Source organism: Bactrocera oleae, chromosome 6, assembly GCF_042242935.1.
Source record: "Bactrocera oleae isolate idBacOlea1 chromosome 6, idBacOlea1, whole genome shotgun sequence".
In the NCBI taxonomy this organism is placed as follows: domain Eukaryota; kingdom Metazoa; phylum Arthropoda; class Insecta; order Diptera; family Tephritidae; genus Bactrocera; species Bactrocera oleae.
This window is the reverse complement of record NC_091540.1, coordinates 1,774,236-1,795,333: the sequence shown is the minus strand read 5'-3', so window position 1 is coordinate 1,795,333 and position 21,098 is coordinate 1,774,236. Positions and strand designations below refer to the sequence as shown.

General features: G+C 30.5%; 1 protein-coding gene across 4 annotated transcripts in view; it reads left to right on the top strand.

The window, feature by feature from the left end:
• The window catches only part of hid (head involution defective), a 38,941-nt gene that overhangs the window by 14,744 nt on the left and 3,099 nt on the right, over positions 1–21,098 (top strand). For 2 of the 4 annotated variants that reach the window (XM_014239962.3, XM_014239961.3), the window contains exons 3-4: positions 15,090–15,636; positions 17,148–17,337. In XM_014239962.3, the coding sequence (XP_014095437.3) occupies positions 15,090–15,636; positions 17,148–17,337 (737 nt within the window). Of the gene's footprint in view, positions 1–15,089; positions 15,637–17,147; positions 17,350–21,098 lie in introns of all 4 variants that reach the window. The other 2 variants (XM_014239960.3, XM_036358510.2) reach the window with 1 other exon arrangement.

The following is a 21,098-nucleotide window of genomic DNA, read 5'->3' as shown; positions in this document are numbered from 1 at the left end:
AAAGTGAAGGTGCTGAGCGCTTACGGCCACCAACGCCAACTAGCTGTCGAGCTAAGCGTTCATAAGCGATAGCAGCCGCGCGCTGCTCATAATTCTATCAATCAGTTTAATATACTATATATTTTCCTTATGACTAGCCGTACGGACAACGCGTCAATCGCACGACCGCGCGTCGACACTAGCTTGCGCAAGTAGATTTGTATTAATGAATTGAATTGCAAAGTAAATACTCGTAGATGTGAATAGAAGATGGTGTAATTTAAGTGTATATAGTACCTAATCACAGCGAGCAGCGCTGATAAAGGAATTGTGTCTTAGTTAATTGGGTATAAATCTTAAAGTTGACTCAAAAAGAAAAAAAATAACTAAAATTAAAAGACAATATTTAAATTATTTCAAAAAATATTTAATTATATATTAGAAAGGTTAATAATAAAACCAAAATTATTGTTGAGTAAGACGTCAATTTAAAGAAATAATCTTATGAGTAAATTTTACTTATATGGTCAAAAAACCTTGATACTTTCTATTATTAAAAATAAATTTAAAAAAAAATTAAAAAAAAAAATTAAAAATTAAATTTAAAAAAAGTAATAAAATAAGTAAAGAAAGAAATTTAAAAATCAATACAAATAAAATTTTGAATAATAAATAACAGTAAGCAAATTCAAATGCTAACAATTTAATAAAAAGATAGCCTATAATCTGGCGTTAAAAATATAAGTCAATGTAAAATGTATATAATATAAGACACTTTGAAAAAAATATTTCTAGCAACCCACAATACACAACGTGATTTGTATGTTGACAAAAGTAAAATAATATAAATGTATGTTTTAAATTTTTTTTTAATTTTTATAAAATTAAACAATATTGAGCCAGAAATGTCAAAAACTACAAATATTTATATATATTCTTATTTATACACTATATATTTTCCACCATTGCTGTCAGCATTCGAAATTCTCACCAAACAATTTTACAAAATTTTACCTACCTTCAGTCATAACAAAAACAACACTTTTTTTTAAAGCAGAAACTATAAATTGATTTTTTACATAACCTTACCTTTACTTTTTCAATCCGCAATCTTAAACTTATATAATTAATATTAAATTGCTGATTTTACTCGGATATTTTGCACTCTTATTAAAAATGTTGCCTACATTTGGGCGCAAACTGCTAAAACTGCTCTCTGTTTTAACCAAAGAAAGTCGAAATAATGCTTTTCATGACTCTACGCTATTCACTACTCCCTAGTCGTGAATCCAGATCATGTTATATACCATATTAAACATTTTGAAATGAAAGAAGCACCCACAATTTTTGGTAAAAAAAACATATATATGTGTAGAAAGCCATTATAAGGGCTCGTAAAATCCCACTTTATGTTTTGTGGCCTACAAATACCGCTTCTGCTAAACACAAAAACTCAAAAAGTACAAGAAAATTTTGTAATCCTAACAATTATTTTTTCCCATAACCCTCAACATTAATGTCATTAGAACACCTACCATCGCACATATTTTTATAATATTTGCAATTCTTGTTTATTTTTATATATTTGTTTATTAATTTTTTTTATTACTATTACAAATTTTTTTTTTTTTGCTTAGTATTTTTTCGATATTTATTTCGTACAACTTATATACGCAATTTTACTCCAACACATATAAAGTATTTATGATTTTTTAAATAGCTTCTTAATTGTTGCAATTAAAGAGCATTTAGTAACAATTGACAGCTAACAAAACGTTGTGCGGCAAACGGCGTTGCAAGCAAAAAGCATGTTTCCACTGGGATTTGTAGAAAATTCATAGAAATAAAAAAGTACTAAAAAAGAAGCTTTGAAACTTCATCACATAATTTGCAACGCATCTTCGCAATTTGAAGTGCAGAAACAAAGCAAAAATATTATTCTATCAATTTGCAACAATGTTGTTGTTGATGTTACGACACACGTCAAGGTTGCAACTTGAAAAAATAGTACTTAAAATACTTGACGCTAATATGTGAGCGCAATAGCTACTTACGCATATGTAGTAGACCATATAGTCATTTGTACTATAAGTATTTGTATATATGTATATAATATTTTATGAACTCATCACATAAGTTCATAATTCATCACAAGTATTGTATGAATGCACTGAGGCAAGGCTGCGGCAGTACTTCTTACAAGTTGCAGCTACTTGTGATTCGCAATTGCTTAGGAAGAATATTACTTCTTTCACAGATTTATAATACATAATGTGCTTATGTACTTTTTATGTACATATTTATGTACTTATATAACATATTTCTTCACTGCACATTTAACTCTATACAATTTCTACATACCTGCATATATAAGTATTTTTATTGCAACTCGGCAGCCAGTACAAGCAACATGTAGATTTTTTTGCTTTGTTCTACTTTTTAAAAGCTAATTATAGTAGCTTATCATATGCAACGTCATAAATTTTATGAAGAATGCTTTTGTGGCAATTGTAGCGAATTTCATTGTGCAATAATATATTTATTTCCTTTGTGGCAAGCAACTTAAGCATAAACCATAAGTCAGAAGTCCAGCTGTATTAACGAAAAATATTCATATTAAAAGACAAACAATTAAAATGTTTGTGCTTTTGTTAGAGTGTTGCTGTTGCAATTGAAGAAAATGTGTAGACAAACCTTGTTTTGTATTCAAAATTTGGTTTTTTTAACATTTAAAAATATATTAATTAATATTTTTCCTAATCAATATACTAAAACTGCAAACGTAACCAAAAAGTAAAGACTTTTATAGATATATCATAAATGAAATTTGAAAAACGTTGCCTACATTTAAGCGATAACCTTAAAATTTAAAAATATTGTCTTTTTCATTGAAAATCAAATATCGTAATATTATATATTACATTAGTATTGTAATTTTGTAAAATGTTTTTTTTTAAGATAAAAATTAAAAATTATGCATCAAATATCATTAAAAATTTAGATTTTTGTGTAAGAAGTAAATTTTAAAAAGTGTAGCCTACATTTTGGCGGAAAGTGGTAAAAAAAAAACTGGTAACTTATATATTGATTGGTTTTTCTCCTCACTAAATAATCGTAACTTAATGATTTTTGAACAAATTTTGAAATTACTAATAATTTGAATTTTAGATATTTCTGCAACAATTAAACACTTTGATTCATAGCAGTGAGTCAGATCTTACAAATTCAATAAAACTTTCTCTTCTGCTGCCCACACTTCAATTATTGTGAAATAATATTATATACCAAATTCTGTCATTTGCGAAGAAATACTTACATACACATTAGAGTTTCTTAAATTTTCGCTCTCTTTGAAAAATAATTTATTCATACACAAGTTCAATAAACCCATATGTAAATACAATAAAATTTCACGAAAACGTTTGACTACCTCAACAAAATAAAAAATATATATTTATTTTGGCTTTTTTATTTCGTGCTCACATACATACACAAACACATACATGTTTATATGCTAACTAGCAGTTGTTGCGTACACGTTGCTCTCGCCAGCTGTCTGTAGCGTCAAAACAGCCGAAAATTTGTGATTCATTGTGACATCACAGCATGCGCGATTTAATTGAGTTAATCGACTTTTGAAAAAACCGCAAGTTTATAAAATATATGTATGTATGTGCATGCGCTGATGTGATGACTGGTTTCTTTTTTTTTTAATTTTGATACAAAACATGACTGCACAAAAAGTATATAAACTTAAAATACACAACCATATATACATAAGTGTGTATGGATAATAAACAAATAAGCGTTTTCTAAAACACCAGACACGTACGGAATTTAAATAACAGCAATAAATAACACGGTGAAGTAAATATTTTAGTAAAGATTCGTGGTTGTATATGATTTAGTAGATCAAATTGACAGACTAGTTGAGAAATTGTTAGATCAAAAATATATACAAATTTATGTTATGTTTGTATGTACTTAAAATTTTTATTAGAAATATTAAAATTTTGACTTTTATTTTGAGAACTTTTAATTTCTTCTCATATAAACGTAAAACATTTTAACGTTACAAAGGAAAAGTTTTTGCAATATTAATATAAAGAATATGCCTATGATAAATTTGCAATGGAAAATATATAATTTTTTTTAATATTAAAGAATTAAATTTTTCTTATTCTGCTTATAGGATATAGTACACTATGTACATATAAATTTTGAATAAATAAAATCATATTAATATTTTAAGACAAAATATTTTTTTCCTGAACTTTAACAAATTTTTAAACTTAAAATATTTTTTGGCGTTTTTTAAACTTCTAATTTTCAAAAAAAAATATGTCAAATTTATTATGAAGAAAAAAATAATAAATAATAAAAATATTTAAATCAAATTAATCATTAACTTTTTTATTAAAAATTTAGGAAAACAAAACATTTTATAAGAAACATCGCAAAATTTTAAATTTTGATTTTCAATAAAAAAAATATTTAAATGAAATATGTCATTAATTTTTTTATTAAAAATTTAATAAAAAAAATCGCAAAATGTAAAATTTTAATTTTTAATGATTTTTTTTTTTAGTTAAAAATGTATTAAATTAAAATTTGCAGCAAAATTGTAAAATAATTAAATTGCAACACACAAAAAAATATAAGTCACGTGCCTTTCTTTTCCTTTTTTATTTCGCAACATGCCTTTATTGAAACTTTTAATTAGCTCACTGTTTGCTCTTGCACGCATTTGTAATTAATTAACCGTTATGTGGCGTTTAATGACACTTTTACATCCGGTTTTCAGCGCATTCGGCGTAAAAACGGCTTAGTGCAAAGAAAGTTCTTTGTTGTCTTACAACGACAAACAATGATGAACAGACAACGGCAACAAGTTGTTAAGCTTAAAACAAGAACAAAATTGCAAAAAATTAGTCGACAATTAATTTTTATTTTTCTTGGTAGCGACAATCTGTTGAAAGTGACAGTTTACAAGGTATTGCGAAATACTGCGAAAGATTTATGGTAATTTTGCATATGTTAAAAGATTTATTACTCATAAAAAGGAGAAATGACTAATAAAAAGAAATTTTAATGGAAATGCTTGATGAATTACTAAGAGCATTGGGTTGATTAATTTAAAATTTTTTACAAACATACATACATTTATGAAATATACCACGATTAATATTATATTTCTTAGAAAATTACAACTAAATATAACTAAATTGCTTTTTGTTCAAAAATGTAAAATGTTCGCCAAATATATAATTTCAGAATGTAAAAATTAACGGTAGCTTGGTTACTACTAAATACTAAAATTTTTTTGTTTGTTGAAAAATGTTCTTCAAAATTATCATTTTCGAAAATAAATAGTAAAAAATCTTGTTTTTTCAGAAATTAAAATGTTAAAACTAACGGTAACTTGATTCAAACTAAATAAACGTATCTACATTTGAAATTCCACAATTTCTTAAAAATTCACCACGGAAGCTTAATGAACAATTTGCCTGCATTTTAACCTTTAAATAATGCTGCTAAAAAATCACTAGTCACTTCCTTGCAACATAACCGTTAACTTGTAATTAATGCCACAAATTTGGCAACGTCCTTGCAACACTTGCTTTACACATTTGGTCACACATTGAACTTGACGTCTGCCAAAATTGGCAAAAAGTCTATAAAAGTGCAAAAGATATATACATGCGTGTATATAGCATATAGGTACATCTATCTATGTATATATAAATTTGATCGTTATGGCTAGTCGTGGCTGCCTGTTTTACACATTGAAGCGCTTTGTTTTGAATGAAATGATTTTTCGTCGCCAATGACCAACGCCAGAAATGGACAACAGACATGTTTAGATCTGCTTTATATATATACAAGTATATATATGTGTAATCAAATCTATACATATATAAGGCCAAACGCATATATATTTCTGTGTGTGTGCTAAGTTTGCGCATGTGGCATTCAGAGTATGCATGCCACACCATAAATGCCAATTTTCGCGATCTTTTCACACATTCATTTAATACCAAATTTAGTTTGGCGGCTGTGTTTATGACCGTTTAAGCGGCCAATTAACGGTGTCTAATTACAAATGAGCTAAAACAATGTTTTTTCTATATAGAAAGCTGAGAAAGGCATACTTTAAATAACATAAATTGCAGTAAAAAATATATATTCTTATATACATGAAAATGTATAGCATATATGCATGAGTACATATATAACTACATACATAGCTATAAATATATACGTATATACCATATATCAATATCACTCCAATTTTAATTGTTTGCTACGACATTCTTTTCTGTTTCAATCATTTTCAGTCCACTTCCCGCATTTCTAAAAATTTACTTGGCACCTCCGTATCTGTCTGTCTGTCATTCAGTAGCTAACATAACATCTATCGATCAAGCGCACGCATTACTCATTAAGCAATCGATCTATATGGCGATCACATTGCATCATAGCATTTTTTGCGCATTTTTTGTTGCAATATCTATGTAGTTATTATTTATTGTGGCATGCATCAATTGTTTTGCCATTTTTGGTTGTACTACTTTTTTATTTATCACTGCAAAAGTTTTTTCTACTTGTCGCATTGTTTGTCTGTTTGACACTTAAATGGCAACACTTTTGCTTACTGGCTTGCGGTCAAAGTACTTCGCGCTGACATGCGTTCAGTCTGCCCGACCAGTCTACTCACTCGCTTATTCATGCATATATTCATTGATTTGTTGTATTGCTTTTTTTGTTGCTGTTGCTGTCGTAATTTGTCATTTATGTTTGTGATTTGGTGGCCAGCTGCTCGCCAAAATCCATGCGACTATCTAACAATACACTGAGACACAACGACGTACATAGTATGTATAGAAAATAATTTTCGACTTCTCCAAAAGTTTTTCAGTTGTTGCTTGTTTTTGTTGATTTTTAATATACAAACATACTCTTATGGTTACACTGCTGTCAGATCTCATAACTGTACTGTTGGTTGATTTGACAGTTGACAAAAAATTTGTGGCAGTTGTCGCTGGTTGAAGTGGTGTTCAATACAACGCTCGACTGGCTGTAACTGGAACTAACGGTGTGTTATTTATTACAGTGGAATTTATGAGGGTTGTTAGGAAAATTCTCAAGAAAATATAGAGCACGCCATATTTTTATTTAAAAAATAATTTTCATTGCTTTTTAATGTACTTTAATATTCTCGAATATATTTCTATACTTTAATATCGTATACATATATTTTGAAGTGAGCCTAATCGAATTTTCGTTTTTAAGGCTTAATGATCAACTGGTTCCTCCTTATGAAAGAAGGCTTCTGCTTTTCTTTCTGCAAATATATTATATTTAGTCTCTATACCAACCTCCCACCAAATTTTATACAATAAAAAGGAACACACTTTATTCTCTCGCAAATCTCGATTCCAATTCCTTTGTTTATGACCTTCTTACCGAGAACTCACTTAAAGTAAGGATTTCTTACTTTAATAGGGTACAAAATTTAATGACACACGTGGAAAACTTATGTCGGTTGTAAAATCTACAAAGCTTCTCATTCAAAAAATTTAAGGAAAACAAATTTCGAAAACTTCCCTTTATAATTTATAAATTTCGTTAAATAAATTTTATAATTTTTGCCAATAAATATTGTTTTTAAAACTTTTCATAATAAGCGACATTTTCGGACGCTCGTAGTATTACTCAGATAGAAGCTTTTTAAGGAATTGCGCTTTTTACGCGAATTGTGGAACTTTCAGAATTATGGTGGGGTTTAAGGAGAATTTAGCCCAGGCAACTTTCTTAATAATGTTGAGCTTTAATTTTTCAGGGCATAAAGCTTAATTATTTAGACCGTGCTTTAGCAGTTTTTCAAATTGTGTGATTAATTTTAATAATTTCTATAAGATCACTCTTTGTACTATTCAGATCCAAGCGTTTTAAGATTTACGCATATTAATAATTTTAACGTGATTTGTGGAACTTTCATAGTTATGGTGAGCTTTCATGATTAAGAACATGTTGCTTATGTCCATCGCTTAGTGTAATTTTATGGTAATGGTTGGGTATACAAAAATATTCTAATGAAATCTTAAATTAAGAAACTTTTACGATTATTAACCCTTAAAAGTATACAAAACTACTTGTATGCTGCTGTGCTTTTTGCTTACTTTTTGGAGCTTTCAGGATTATGTTAATGTTGAACTTTGAGGAGCTTTCGTGTATAATTAATTCATTAATTTCTTCTAGGGGATGGCTTATTAGAAAAAATTACTACGCTACAGCAATAATTATGATAATATCTTTGCAAATCTAATGAAACAGATGAAATTAAATAAAACTAATGGCAAACTTTCGTTAACCACTTCATCTGTTAGGTTAAGATTTTTATTATCCCTCATAAATATTTATTTTCTGACATATTATATTTACTAAACACTAGCGGACATTATGCAAATTTAGTTGTAGTCACTTAATTGACTACGAATAAGGCACGTGCCACTTTAAAAGTAATGAACTTAGCCATTAAAAGCTTTATATTATTACTATTAAATATATACGAGAGAAAACAATCAATTAATCAATTAAATAAAACGTAAAGCAACAATGAGGCAGAAATGCTTAAAAAAGCAAAAATTTTAATGGAAAATTGTTTTAGTTGTAAATTTTAAGAAAACTGAGAACCAAAATAGAAATACAAAATTTAATATAATGAAAGAAATAATATAAAAATAGTCCTCGCATAGGTGTTTTGTGTATAAAAGACTTAAGGCGCACAACTAATGTGGCAGCCTAAAACCAAGGCGATTTGTGAGAATTAACAAAAAAACAAATTTATCAATTGTTTTAAATTTTAGAGTATATTTATACATATTTTAGAAATATACAGACCAAAAAAACACAGATTTTTTAATAGACGGTATTGACCTTTCAATGACATATGGTCGAAAACAAATCAAAAATTAGCAATTTAATTTTACCCAAGGTTTTGGTCGTTTTTGGCTACCAAAATTCATTTTTGATCTAATAGTAACCAATTAATTTGTTTTCGTTTAATTACTCACGCAAATTTTAAAAATGTAGTTTAAAAAAACGCATTAAAAAATATCGAAATATGAAAATTAATTTTTATTTTTAATACTACACCAGGTGTGCCCCTCAAGAAATAATAATGAACTCTTCTAAAGTGTGAAAGAAAAAAATATATATATAAATTCGATATTTAAGTGTATATATATGTTTATATAACTAAATTAACAGCAAGTCAGCTTTCATTTACATGCAGTCACACCTTCATTGTTGTATGAGCTCAAAATATATTTAAAATTGCACCATTTAACCCGCTGCCTCAGTCATTTATAACAAGCAATAAAGCACATTTGCAGCTTTAATCTTCGGTGACACTATTTTAACATAAATTTTATAAGCAATATTAGATTTTATGGCATTTACTGCATAACACATTCACACATACTAATATACATTTACTTATTATTTACTTCATTACAACTTTTTCTTAAATGCGGGTATATTTAAACCAGTATCCTACAGTTGCCGCTCATTATCGTAAGCTTAGCACCACCCGCTTGGCAATTTAAAATGACGCAAAATGCGCTTTTTGCATTTTTTTCTTTTTCCCTACATATTCACAACTATATAATTTATGCTTGCTGTCTTTTGCATTTATTGCTGCAAAGGAACTTGCAATTGCATTGCAAAAAGAAAAAAATATAAATAACACACTTAAGTATAAAGCAAAAAAAGATTATTGCGAAACTTCAAGGCCAAGCTGTTGCGTCGTTGCTTAGCTTAGCTGCCAACCACAACCGCAACGCCAACTGCTTGGCTTGGCTGATTACAACTGGTGGCCTGTACGTCTGTCTCGTTACTCTGTCATTCACATGCTCTCTATATATTTACATATGTATATGTAAATGTGTGTGTTTGTAATAAATATTGCAGCGGGTAATTCTTATGCCATAATATACATTAGCATAAGTATAAAATGATGATAAATTTTAAAGATCGTCGCACATTTGTAGCATTCATTCGCATCTGCCATGAGTCGTCGTAAAGATAGTATATGTGTTAATGCAGGTACATACTCGTACATGGCGTATGCACAACTATTATTAGATTAAAGTTGTGATGGCGCATGAAGCGGAACATTGCATTAATTTTATAATTGCTTCAAAATGTGTATGTGTGTGCGCAGACGTGATTACTTGGTCAAACCTTTGCATGAGAAAATACGTCTTATAGTTTCTACTGATACCTATCGGGTATTTTTTAACTACCTTAGCGTTTGTTCTCACTATAATTCTTATCTATCTGCAGTTTTTGTAAATTTACTTTGGTCATTAATTTTACTTGTAGTGCATAAGTCCAAAAGGCTTATCAACTAAATGCGAGACTTAATCGGTGACTAAAAAATCAAATAATGAACTTTGGTTGTTTGTTTTACTAAACTAAATATTTTTAAGCACATAAAAGAAATCACATCAAATGTATTTGAATTTATGACAAAGAAATTACTTAACTGTTTTGAAAAATTAATTCAGCCAATTTAGATAATTCAGTGACTAACAGAAATCTTACAAGTAAAATAAAAAATTAATATATTAATTAATAATTAAAAGATTAAAACATAATTAACAACTAATATTTCAAATCAATTCAATCGAATATGTTGGTTTAAAATTTATAAAAATAAGCAACATTTTTATTAGTATTCATTCATTTAAGTCACCTGACTTAACTTATGCATTCAATTCAAAAATGATTTCCACTCAATGAAATTAGTTTTAGAATTTATTTGTTTTCAATTAACAATTAACATCTGATTTAACTGTTTTGAAAAATGACTGCATTTGTGACTTGAAAAGTAAAATGTGACTAACAATTAGTCTTAAAAATTAATGCAATCAAATAAAGTTGTAAATAATTAATAAATATATTGAAGATTTTTGTTATTAGTAATATCTTACGCCAATCGATTTGGGCTTACCACTATTAATCACATAACTTTTACCCACACAATCAATAATTCAATTCCATGTTCAAATAACTTCTTAATTAATCAAAAGTAAGAAATTATATTAATTAACTTGAAATTGAAATAAATTCCATGTTTTTGCATGACATTTTATTAAATACTTTATAAATGACTTAACTATTATAATTGTTGTATAATTATTATTGCTGTATTAATTATTAACTGAGTTAACTCATTTTTAATTAAAGACAACTCAACTTTTAAGTTTTCAACCATTAGTATGCCCTTCTCACTTTCACTCTCATTTTTCATCATCTTTGTCATTTCTTTTGTCTTAAAAACAAAAACAGCATTCAACTGCTGTAAAATACTGCCCCACTGAAGCTACTACTCCAACAGCGCATATCCAACAACATGCGGCAACTTATCAAAGCATCAAAATAGTCAACAAAATGTAACGCAAACACTTTATTGTCTGCCTCGAAACGGCGCATTCAATCACTACAATCATAAAAAAATCGGAAATTATATTGAAAAATGCTATAAAAGAGACATGATTTGCGAAAATCCTGTACAAAGCGTTGTAATGGTTTTTTAATTAGTTAAATAATAACAACAAAACTACTTGAATCTATAAATACATGCATGTTCCTAATACATGAAAAATTAAAAAAAAAAAAAAAACAAGTTAAACAATAAATTACAACAATGCGCAGCTATTACGGAAATCTTTTAGCATTTATGTGATAAAAATATTCTTACTAATTACAACAATAACATACTTGTATGTATGTATACCGCAAAGATAAATTCCAAGACGGCAAGATTTCCTTTGAAGTAACTTGCGGCTGAGAAAATATTTGTGGCCGTCACTTTACTTTAACAATGATTACAGTCCGATTGTTTTATTGAAGGAAGTTTAATGCTGCAACTATGCTAGATTAGGTTGGAGCAGTCAATACTATATAAAAAGTGATATACATCAGTAGATATATAATAATTTTCATGAGATTTTCCATTACTTTAAAGATTAAAACTTCTCTCAGTGCATACAGCTATAAAATGCAACCCTGAATATTTTAGACACTTATATCAAATTTAAGTTCACGATATACTGAATGTATATTCTGTAATATTATTTTGAAAATAAAACAGCTTTAACTAAATCTTTTTTACAAAAGGCAACTCAGAATGACACCCTTAGTCCAAAGCTTAATTTTCTTCCTTATCTTATTATTAACATGGTTAGAAAAAAGAGATACTGATTCTTTTAGTCCCATCACACCTTAATTTCACTTTTTTTCATTTTATATTCTCTCCTCCTTCGAAATTTTTCCTCACATAAGCCGACCATTTCATAATTTTTTGTTGTTTTTGTTGTATTTTTTTACAATTTTATCTATTGTTGTAATTATTCCAACAATTTAATTTTCATGCTTCATTAGCAAAAACCGTAAAAACCGCACTCCTAACACTAACAGCAGATTAACAGCATAACTACAAAAAATACAACAATAAAAAATTCGAAAAAAAATCGCTAACTCATATCTTATATTGTTCTAATGCCACTTTAAATGCCAACAACGCTGCAGAACGCAGATCATATAATGCAATTGCATTGCAAGCTGTTATTGTTATTACTTTATTACTACCATTATTGCGCTTCAGCTTCACGAGCTGCAAAAAACTACATTATAAAATAGCAAATGACAGCAAATCCACCAAGTGTTATGCTGTAATGGAATTAATGATGCTACTACATTTCAAGGTTAACGGCGACAGCTGCCCCGCTGCTCAGCTGCTTAAAGCTTGCGCGCCCGCTAGCAAAGCGGCCAATCGAACGAGCGATTCACGTGCGCTAGCTAGCTAGCGGCTAATGCCAACAAATGCTTATGCATGCTTATACATCATTGTCAGCGCGTGATAGAAAAATATGGCAAACAACAACAACAAAGGAAATCAGCAGCACATGTTACTGTGGCAGTAAGCGTGTATCAAATGTTACTTACCAACAACAGCAATCATGAAATTAGTTACCAACTTTTTTCTACTTTTTTATTAATAAAAATTGTTTTTTCTTCTTCTTCTTCTTCTTCTACTCATTCTTCTCGCTGTTAAGGAGTGGTTGCTGCATAGTTCGTGCCGCTGCCTGCAGCCACAGCGAACAATCATGCCAGTTGCCTCCACAAATGTTAATAACAACAAATTTACGCTCCATTAGCTTTTGTTGTCTGCGGCCAAGCGTCCGTTCATAATGAAATTAAACATTTGAACAGCTGAGCGCAAGGTTTGCACAGCTTTTGCTATTGCTCTGCACACCCCTGCTCTTCCCCTTTTAAATGTTGCTCATTTAACGCCGACTGCTGTTGCTATTTTTGAAGTTGTCTTGCCATTTAGATACATAGCTGTAACTGTTAGCTTTTCATGTTGTGGCTATCAATGTGCGCGCGAGATCAAGGATAGTAGGTCAAATGTGCAGAATTGCGTCACTGTTTTGGAGGCTGCCACGAATTATTGGCGGTAGCAGTTAATGGCGCATTGCTGAAAGACACAAATTTTTCGAAAAAAAAAATTTGGAAAATAAACATTTATGCAAAAATGTTTCGAAAAAAATTTGGAACAAAAAAAAATTTGTACAAAAATTCTAATATATTTATTTTACAAAATTTTGCGTAACATTTTTGCTATAAAAATTATTCCTCCGAGCTTTCTCAAAATTAGAAACAAATTTATATTTTATTATTTATTATAATTTTTTCTTAAAGAATAACCACCCCTTTTTTCATATGAAACTAAAATATTATATAAAAAAAATGTATATAAATATTTTGATAATTAAAACTATTGGAGAACTTAGCATAATATTATATATAAAGAGTTATAGAACCAATAATAACTCTAAAATGTTATTTAACAGTATTTATGCTATAGAGAATGGTCATATATAAATATATTTATTATATAGATAATAATCACCGATAACAAATAATCGATAAACGATATACTCGTATGCTATTAAAAAAATTGCAATTCAAAAGTTAATGTGCCGTTTAAAATCAAAGAAGAGCAAATTACATATGAAACAATCAAAAGTCCGTAAATAAGGAAAACAGCATAACTCAAATTACATAGCAATATGCAAAGTGGCAAGTTGTGTTTGCATTTATTAGCCGTGCATTCGCATAAATCAAGCATGTGTACTCACATAGCTCCTAAACACTTACATTTATCATATATGCAAATATATTGCCATACGAGTGTGTGTGTGTGTGTGTGTATGCACGCTAAGTGATATATGCAACTTCTACATACTTTACAGAATAGTTTGTATAATTTCATGCAAATTATATGCAATTTTTATTGGCACCTTTTTCATGTTTTATTTCTGCTTTATTTGCACCTTTTAAATGCCTTCTTCTGCTTGATTGATTTTTATGATTTCGCGATTGCATTAAAACGCTTTAAATACATTAAGAGCTGGGCTGCTTCCATAGCATATAACGTTGTTGTTGTTTTTATGCAGTTAATTTAACATGCCGACGCCATGGCTGCACATGTGCAATATTTTTAGAAATCATATATGTATGATCACTTTATCTCAGGTGTCTTGTGATTTTTAGCCTGAGCCATAAGAATGTTCTCACAACTTTATTTACAAGTGGTAGATTTCGGAGCCATGTAATTTTTATTTTGGAACAAGTTATTACTTATATTATAGCAATTTATTTTTAACACTTTTGTAAAGCTTAACGAAAGATTTAACGAAACTTTTTTTGACTTATTCGGTAAATTTTTTTTACTTTTATTTAATTATTAATTATTACTACAATACCATATTTTTTTAAACATTTTTCTAAAATTTAACGAAAGAATAAAAAATCTAACGAAATTTTTTAGGCTTATTTGGCCAAAACCTATTGATTAAACTTGAAAAATATGCATTTGGTTTCGAGAGATTGTCTCTTAACTTAATTATAAAACATAATGGAATAAACAGAAACTTAACGAAACTTTTTTACAACTTTTTTTGATTAGCAACTACTATAAACATTAAAAATGAAGCAAGAAGCATTCTAAATTCGGAAATTTCTTCTACTTCCAGATGCTACCGCCTTCCAGTATCCCCCGCCAGCCAGTCCATGTTGTCAAGTCCACAGCCCCTCACCATATACAGGTAGCGGCGGCGGCAGCGGTCCTGCTGGTTCCGGTGTCGGCAATGGCGAAGTATTCTTCCCACTCAGTCTTAGTACACCACGTACTCCGCGCACCAGTGTCAGTTATGCTGCTGGCGAAGAGAATACCTTCTTTCGTCATCACAATATCAGTGGCGGTTGCAGCAGCGGATCACACCTACAACCACCGCAATCGGCACCACCCATGCCGTCGAGTAGTCACAATGGTGCACATAGTCAACCAGCGCCACAACAACAATACCAACCACATACATATCCATATTATCAATATACACCACCGCCGACACCGCTCACCGCCAATGCAAGCACCTGCACCGGCAACGTATTCGGTGCGACGGAAGCGACAACGCACCAACGCGGTTGTGTGGCAACAGCGTCGACATCAACATCGACGACCTCGTGTGGCATGAGCGGACATTCGCGATTGCATCGTAGCCTCTCAGATGCACAAAAGCGGTAAGTGGGGAACTATAAAATTCGAATTTTTTTTATATTGAGCGCAGACTACTCTACATTTTAAATTTTATCAAAGTGGTGACTAAAATTGCAAGAATTCATTTTATAACGTTTTTGAAACTCAACTTAAATTTCTAAATCATAAAAAAAGGAATTTTCAAGCTTAAAGAAATTTTTGAAATTTTGAAAGAAATTTTTTGAAACTCAACGAAAATTTTCAAAACCTAACGAAGTTGTTGTTATAGTTGACGACTGTTGACATATTTGTCTAATAAAATAAAAATAAATAATAAGAAAGTGTTTTCATCTTAACGAAAGTTGAGACAACATTTGACGGCAAATATCATATTTAGCTAAAATTTGTTCAAAAGCCCCTCAATTGACGATGAATGTTGATTACCCAAACTTAAGAAAAGTTTTCGAAACTTAACGAAACTTCACAAAACTTTTCGAAACTGGACGAAAGTGCAAAAAAAATGTTTCTCAACCTTTCACATGTTTCCAATACATTAAATTGTTTTCATAACTTAACGAAACCTGGATATAACGGTGTATTGTAACTATGAAATTGTCAAAATGCGCAAAAAAAATAAATATACAAAAATAAAACTCATTGTCGCCGCTCTACCAAATTTCCATTTCTATAAATCACGCGTTTATACATTCTCTTATCGTTCAGCAACGCCTACTTTATACAGTAGTGCGATGTGCTAAGCAAAACGCCAACTATAAGCATATAGCGCCGCTGATGACGTTCGTATGTGTGAAAGCGTATGATTTGCGGGCGAACGTTATATTAATGTGCGCGCGATCAACGACCGACAGCAGCTCCCTCAACAAATTAACGCGCCATTTAGATTGCGAAATCTCACTTTTGTTGCCTGTTGCTTATGTGCTAAAAATATCAATTCCCATGACATGTTTTTACGCACCGAATGTGTTGTACGCCAGCGCTATCAATCAGTTGGCAACGCCAATTTTAACAGCAGCCGTCGACAACTGTACAAGCCCCCAGCTTCCCATACAGCTAACGCTTGCTATACATATCGACATGCGCGACATGCTCGGGTGCTAAGATAATCACTACAATTTAAGACTTCCAGCTGAAACGTGCATACTTACAAGCAGAGCTGCGTCGATTGGCTTGTCTCGATCGTAGCGCCTATATTATCGCTTACACATATAATTCTTTTATCGCCATGAGAATGAGCACAATTCGCAGCTGGTCATTTGTGTCGGCGTTTCACCTCCCCCACACACATGATCCCTACTTATTCTTTGTTATTTGTGCAATTATGCATTCTGATAAAAAATCGCAGTTTTTTGCGCTAACTTAAGAATTTTTTATACAAGTATGTAGGCAGCATGATTTTCACTTTCATGCAATTTGAAAAATGTAGACTGATTACTTATAATCTATAGCATTTCTTTCTTTCACACATGTATCTTTGTTGTCACTTGTGTCTTATTTTAATGAATGTAATAATTATTTTTCTTATTTATTCATATAGCTCGCGTCGTACATCAACCACCAACGATGATGAACGCGAATATCATAGCGAGCATGAGACCAGCTGGGATGAGTTCGATGACCGTTTCGATAATTTTACAGCCGGCCGTGAACGTTTACAGGAATTTAATGGACGAATACCGCCACGAAAGAAGAAAAAGGATGTGCCAAAATCAAAGTCAGAGAAGAAGGTGAGAGAAAGAGTAAGTCACTAAATGAACTTTATTATAAATGCTATTTCAAAACTATAAAATTCTGAATATTATAAAGTATAGAACGCAAATAGAAACTGAAATATAGCAACACAAGTTGTTAGACAAAATAATACGATTATCAACTAAAATAAAACAAAAAAATTTAATGATTTTAAATTCGGTATTTGGCAGATTATTGTAATCATAAGGAAAATTATATAAATTTTTGCTAAGCAAACGAATATTTTATGAAATTAACGAAAGTTTCTTAAAAGAAAATCAGATTTTTTGCAACAGTTGACAAAAATCACAAGGATCTGTGGAATCTTTTTTTCGAAATTTTTGGCCGTTGGCAATACTTTTGGCTAATACTGGTCGATTTTTCGGTCGAACTCTATTAGACAGGTGCTATATTTTAATTCGCTCACAAGCTTGTGAGTAACTTATAGTACACCGTATTGATATATATTTAATCAATAGTATTGATATATATACATACATAATATTATGCCACATGGAACATAAAAATGCATCTAAGCAAAGTGTAATGATTACTTTATAATTTATACTGACTAGCTTGTAATATACTTTAAATAACCTACTAAGAGCAACATTACTCATCTTCGCTATAGAACATACCTTAACATTCCTCGAGTAAACTTTCACTTACACCCTACAACAAAACAGATAATGAGTGAATAATTAACAAAGAATTTATTCTTCAAAAAAAAAGCTTACTTGAAAAAATATTTTTAGCAAAAAAGTCTTCGCATTACTTTGTAAACACAAATGTGCCGCCTATAACCACAGGTGTTCTTCATAATTTAAGACGTAAATTGCACCATAGTGCAGGGCGTGCAAAAAAGGCAACAACATAGAATAGTAGAATACTGTATAATAAAAACTTCAATATGACACAGTTCATTCATTTATAGACGCACATAAAGGAAGCTTTCGAAACTCTTTGTTTTCGAAACACTTGTGTGGCCGCATGCGAAAGGCGAACGAACGTTGGCCGACAAATTAAAAAAACTACCGCAAAGAAGTAGATGTGTGTGTATGTATATATGCATAGAAACCGTAACAATTTTATTACGCTGCAGTAATTACAATAAATGCAAAATGCAATCTAAGTCGCTGACGAGCCAATGATAGGCATGCGGGCCAATGGACACCAGCGCAGTGGTGCCATCAAGCACACGTCCGCCGAACACGAGCTGCCTGCCTGTTGATAAAAAGAGAGAGGGTGAGGAGTGGAGCTGCAGTGTGTTGTCACTAAAAGCTAGCAGGTTTCTAGGCGCTTGCTGTCAGTAGCGGCAAAACCTTTTTTCTACAGCATATATTTTTTTGTAATTTATATATTTTTTTTGTTGTAAATTTTTTTTTTGTATTTTTTGTTTTTGCTGTTAGTACAGTTTGCTAATTTTATTGACGTCGCAAAGCTGCGCAATTAAAATTTATCGCGAAAAATACGAATTTTATTGTCACTCGAATCCACCACACCGGCTGCCCAGCTGAGTGCGCTTGCCCGTCATGCCTTTGTCGCCGCGCTGGCTGCTCGCTTTAGTTTCGCGCGCTTTTGGTATTATGTGGCTGGCTGCTCGCTTAAGTTACGCGCGCTTTTTATATTATGTGAACTTTTTATGTTATGTGGATTTCTAAGCAGCAGCAAAACAGAAAATGCAAATACAGGCGGTTTTTACGAGCGCTTTGTTCAATTTTTTTGTTGTTTAATTTTTTTTTTCTTTATGCGTCTCAATTTAATTTACTTTAATTCAATATTTTTTGCGCCGTTTTATTAAGTTTACCGTAATTTATTAGTTGCTTTGTATGACACATTTTAATTGTGATAACAAATTTTTTGATTTTCGCCTATTTTTACTTTTTGCTGCTGTCAGCAACTGTTGCGCACAGCTGTCATTGTAATTATTTTTATTGCTTCCTAAGTATTTATGTAGGTGCAGGCATTGCTGCGAGCAGCTCATACATATATCTTTAATTTTTTATTGCACTTTTCCCTCAGCTCTTGCGTTGAAATGTAATTTTCTGCTTTGCTTTTGTATGTTAATGACCTTTTCTAGTTGTTTACTGAAGCGCGTAATTACAGTTTCAAATTTCAATTGCATTTATCATGGTGAGATTCTTTTTCCTTGCATTTTTTTAAACAGGAGATTTAAAAGCTGTGTGCTACGTTCTGATTAGGAAGTAAAATAACAGGCTGCATTTGGTTACTAGTTGCAGTTTAAGTGAAATAAAATTATTAAATAGGAAAGGAGTACGGAAAACGTTAAAAAAAAAGATATGATAAATGAAGACACAATTTTTTTTTAATTTTTAGCAGCTTTTTTTTAGATATTTCTTAAAGAAATTAGGCTTATTGTACATAACCCTAAGAAAAAAGACTCAATTTTGATAGCTTATTCCGAAGGTAAGGAAAAAAATCGAATTTCTCGCCATCTCAAAATACATTTATATGCACAAAAAAGTTTTAGTGTTGACATTTTGACATAAAATGGCGCCTACTGGGTCAAAATTGACAATAAAAAAGTATAAAAATAATATAATAAATAAACAGAATTTAAAAATAAAGTGAATACGTTCGCATACTATACCCACTCGTTTTGAAAATTAAAGTTTTACGTGCTAAAGCTGACTCACCTAAACCGATTCGGCACTACAACGGTTTGGAGTGGGGAAAGATTTTTACTATTCCACCAGATAAATATTGTTTTACAAACCCTAACGAGTAACTTAAGTAAAAAAAAAAAAAACAGTAATAAGGAAGGAATCGACATGCATCAAAGACTTTCAGTTGACTTGTTGGGAAGAAGCAATTAAGCTCACTCAGGCTTTTTTTTATAAAAAGTCTTAATAAAGTGTACTTGACCAATCGGCTGCAATTTAAAATTTTATAGAAAAGTACTAGCATGAGATTTTGTAAGCTATCTTTAGCAGAAAAGCCTTTAAAATTACAAAGAACATAACACAAGCACAAACTTAAACATCTCTTTGCCCCTTGCAATATTGTATGCAAAACATTTAATGTCTGCTCCATTTTACTTTATAAAAATGTGAGACATTTAAGTGGAATTCTCTCAAAAGTTACTTACGTTAGACGTTAATCTTAAAAGATTGTACTTATTTCTTTAACGAAAAAAATAATCCTTTAGAAGAAAATAGCGCTATTTTTTTTAGTACATGCTATAAGAGCTCACTCAATAATGCAAAAATATTTAGTAAATAATTACATTTTTTATTTCACGATTCTTTTCATTCACAATTTTTTTAGCTCTACATTTCAGATTTTACTGTGGCAATTTTTCACGCTACGTTCTTAAATTTTTTTATCAACATTTTTGCCACCAAATATGGGCATAATTTCTTGGAAAAAACAAAAAATTGAAACAAGTGTTCGAAATGCCTTTCTTCTTCCAAACAATTAAACTGTGAATAATACCAAAAGCTATGTAAATGTATAACCAAAAAGATGACACACTGCATTTGCATAAAAGCAAGGCATGCTCAAACCACCCTCTTCCACCTCAAAGTCACTCAAATACAAATACAATAACATATAATGAGCAATCAAGCGAAAAAGTAATCAAATAATAAATATACTTATATTTCAGTTTCAAGAAAAAATAGCAAACTAACTGACCGCAATTATAATGAAACATTTGTTTATTTATTTATGCACCGCAGTGACCCCACTCATATACACACTCCTATACATGCATACAGGCATTGAAGTGTCTGTC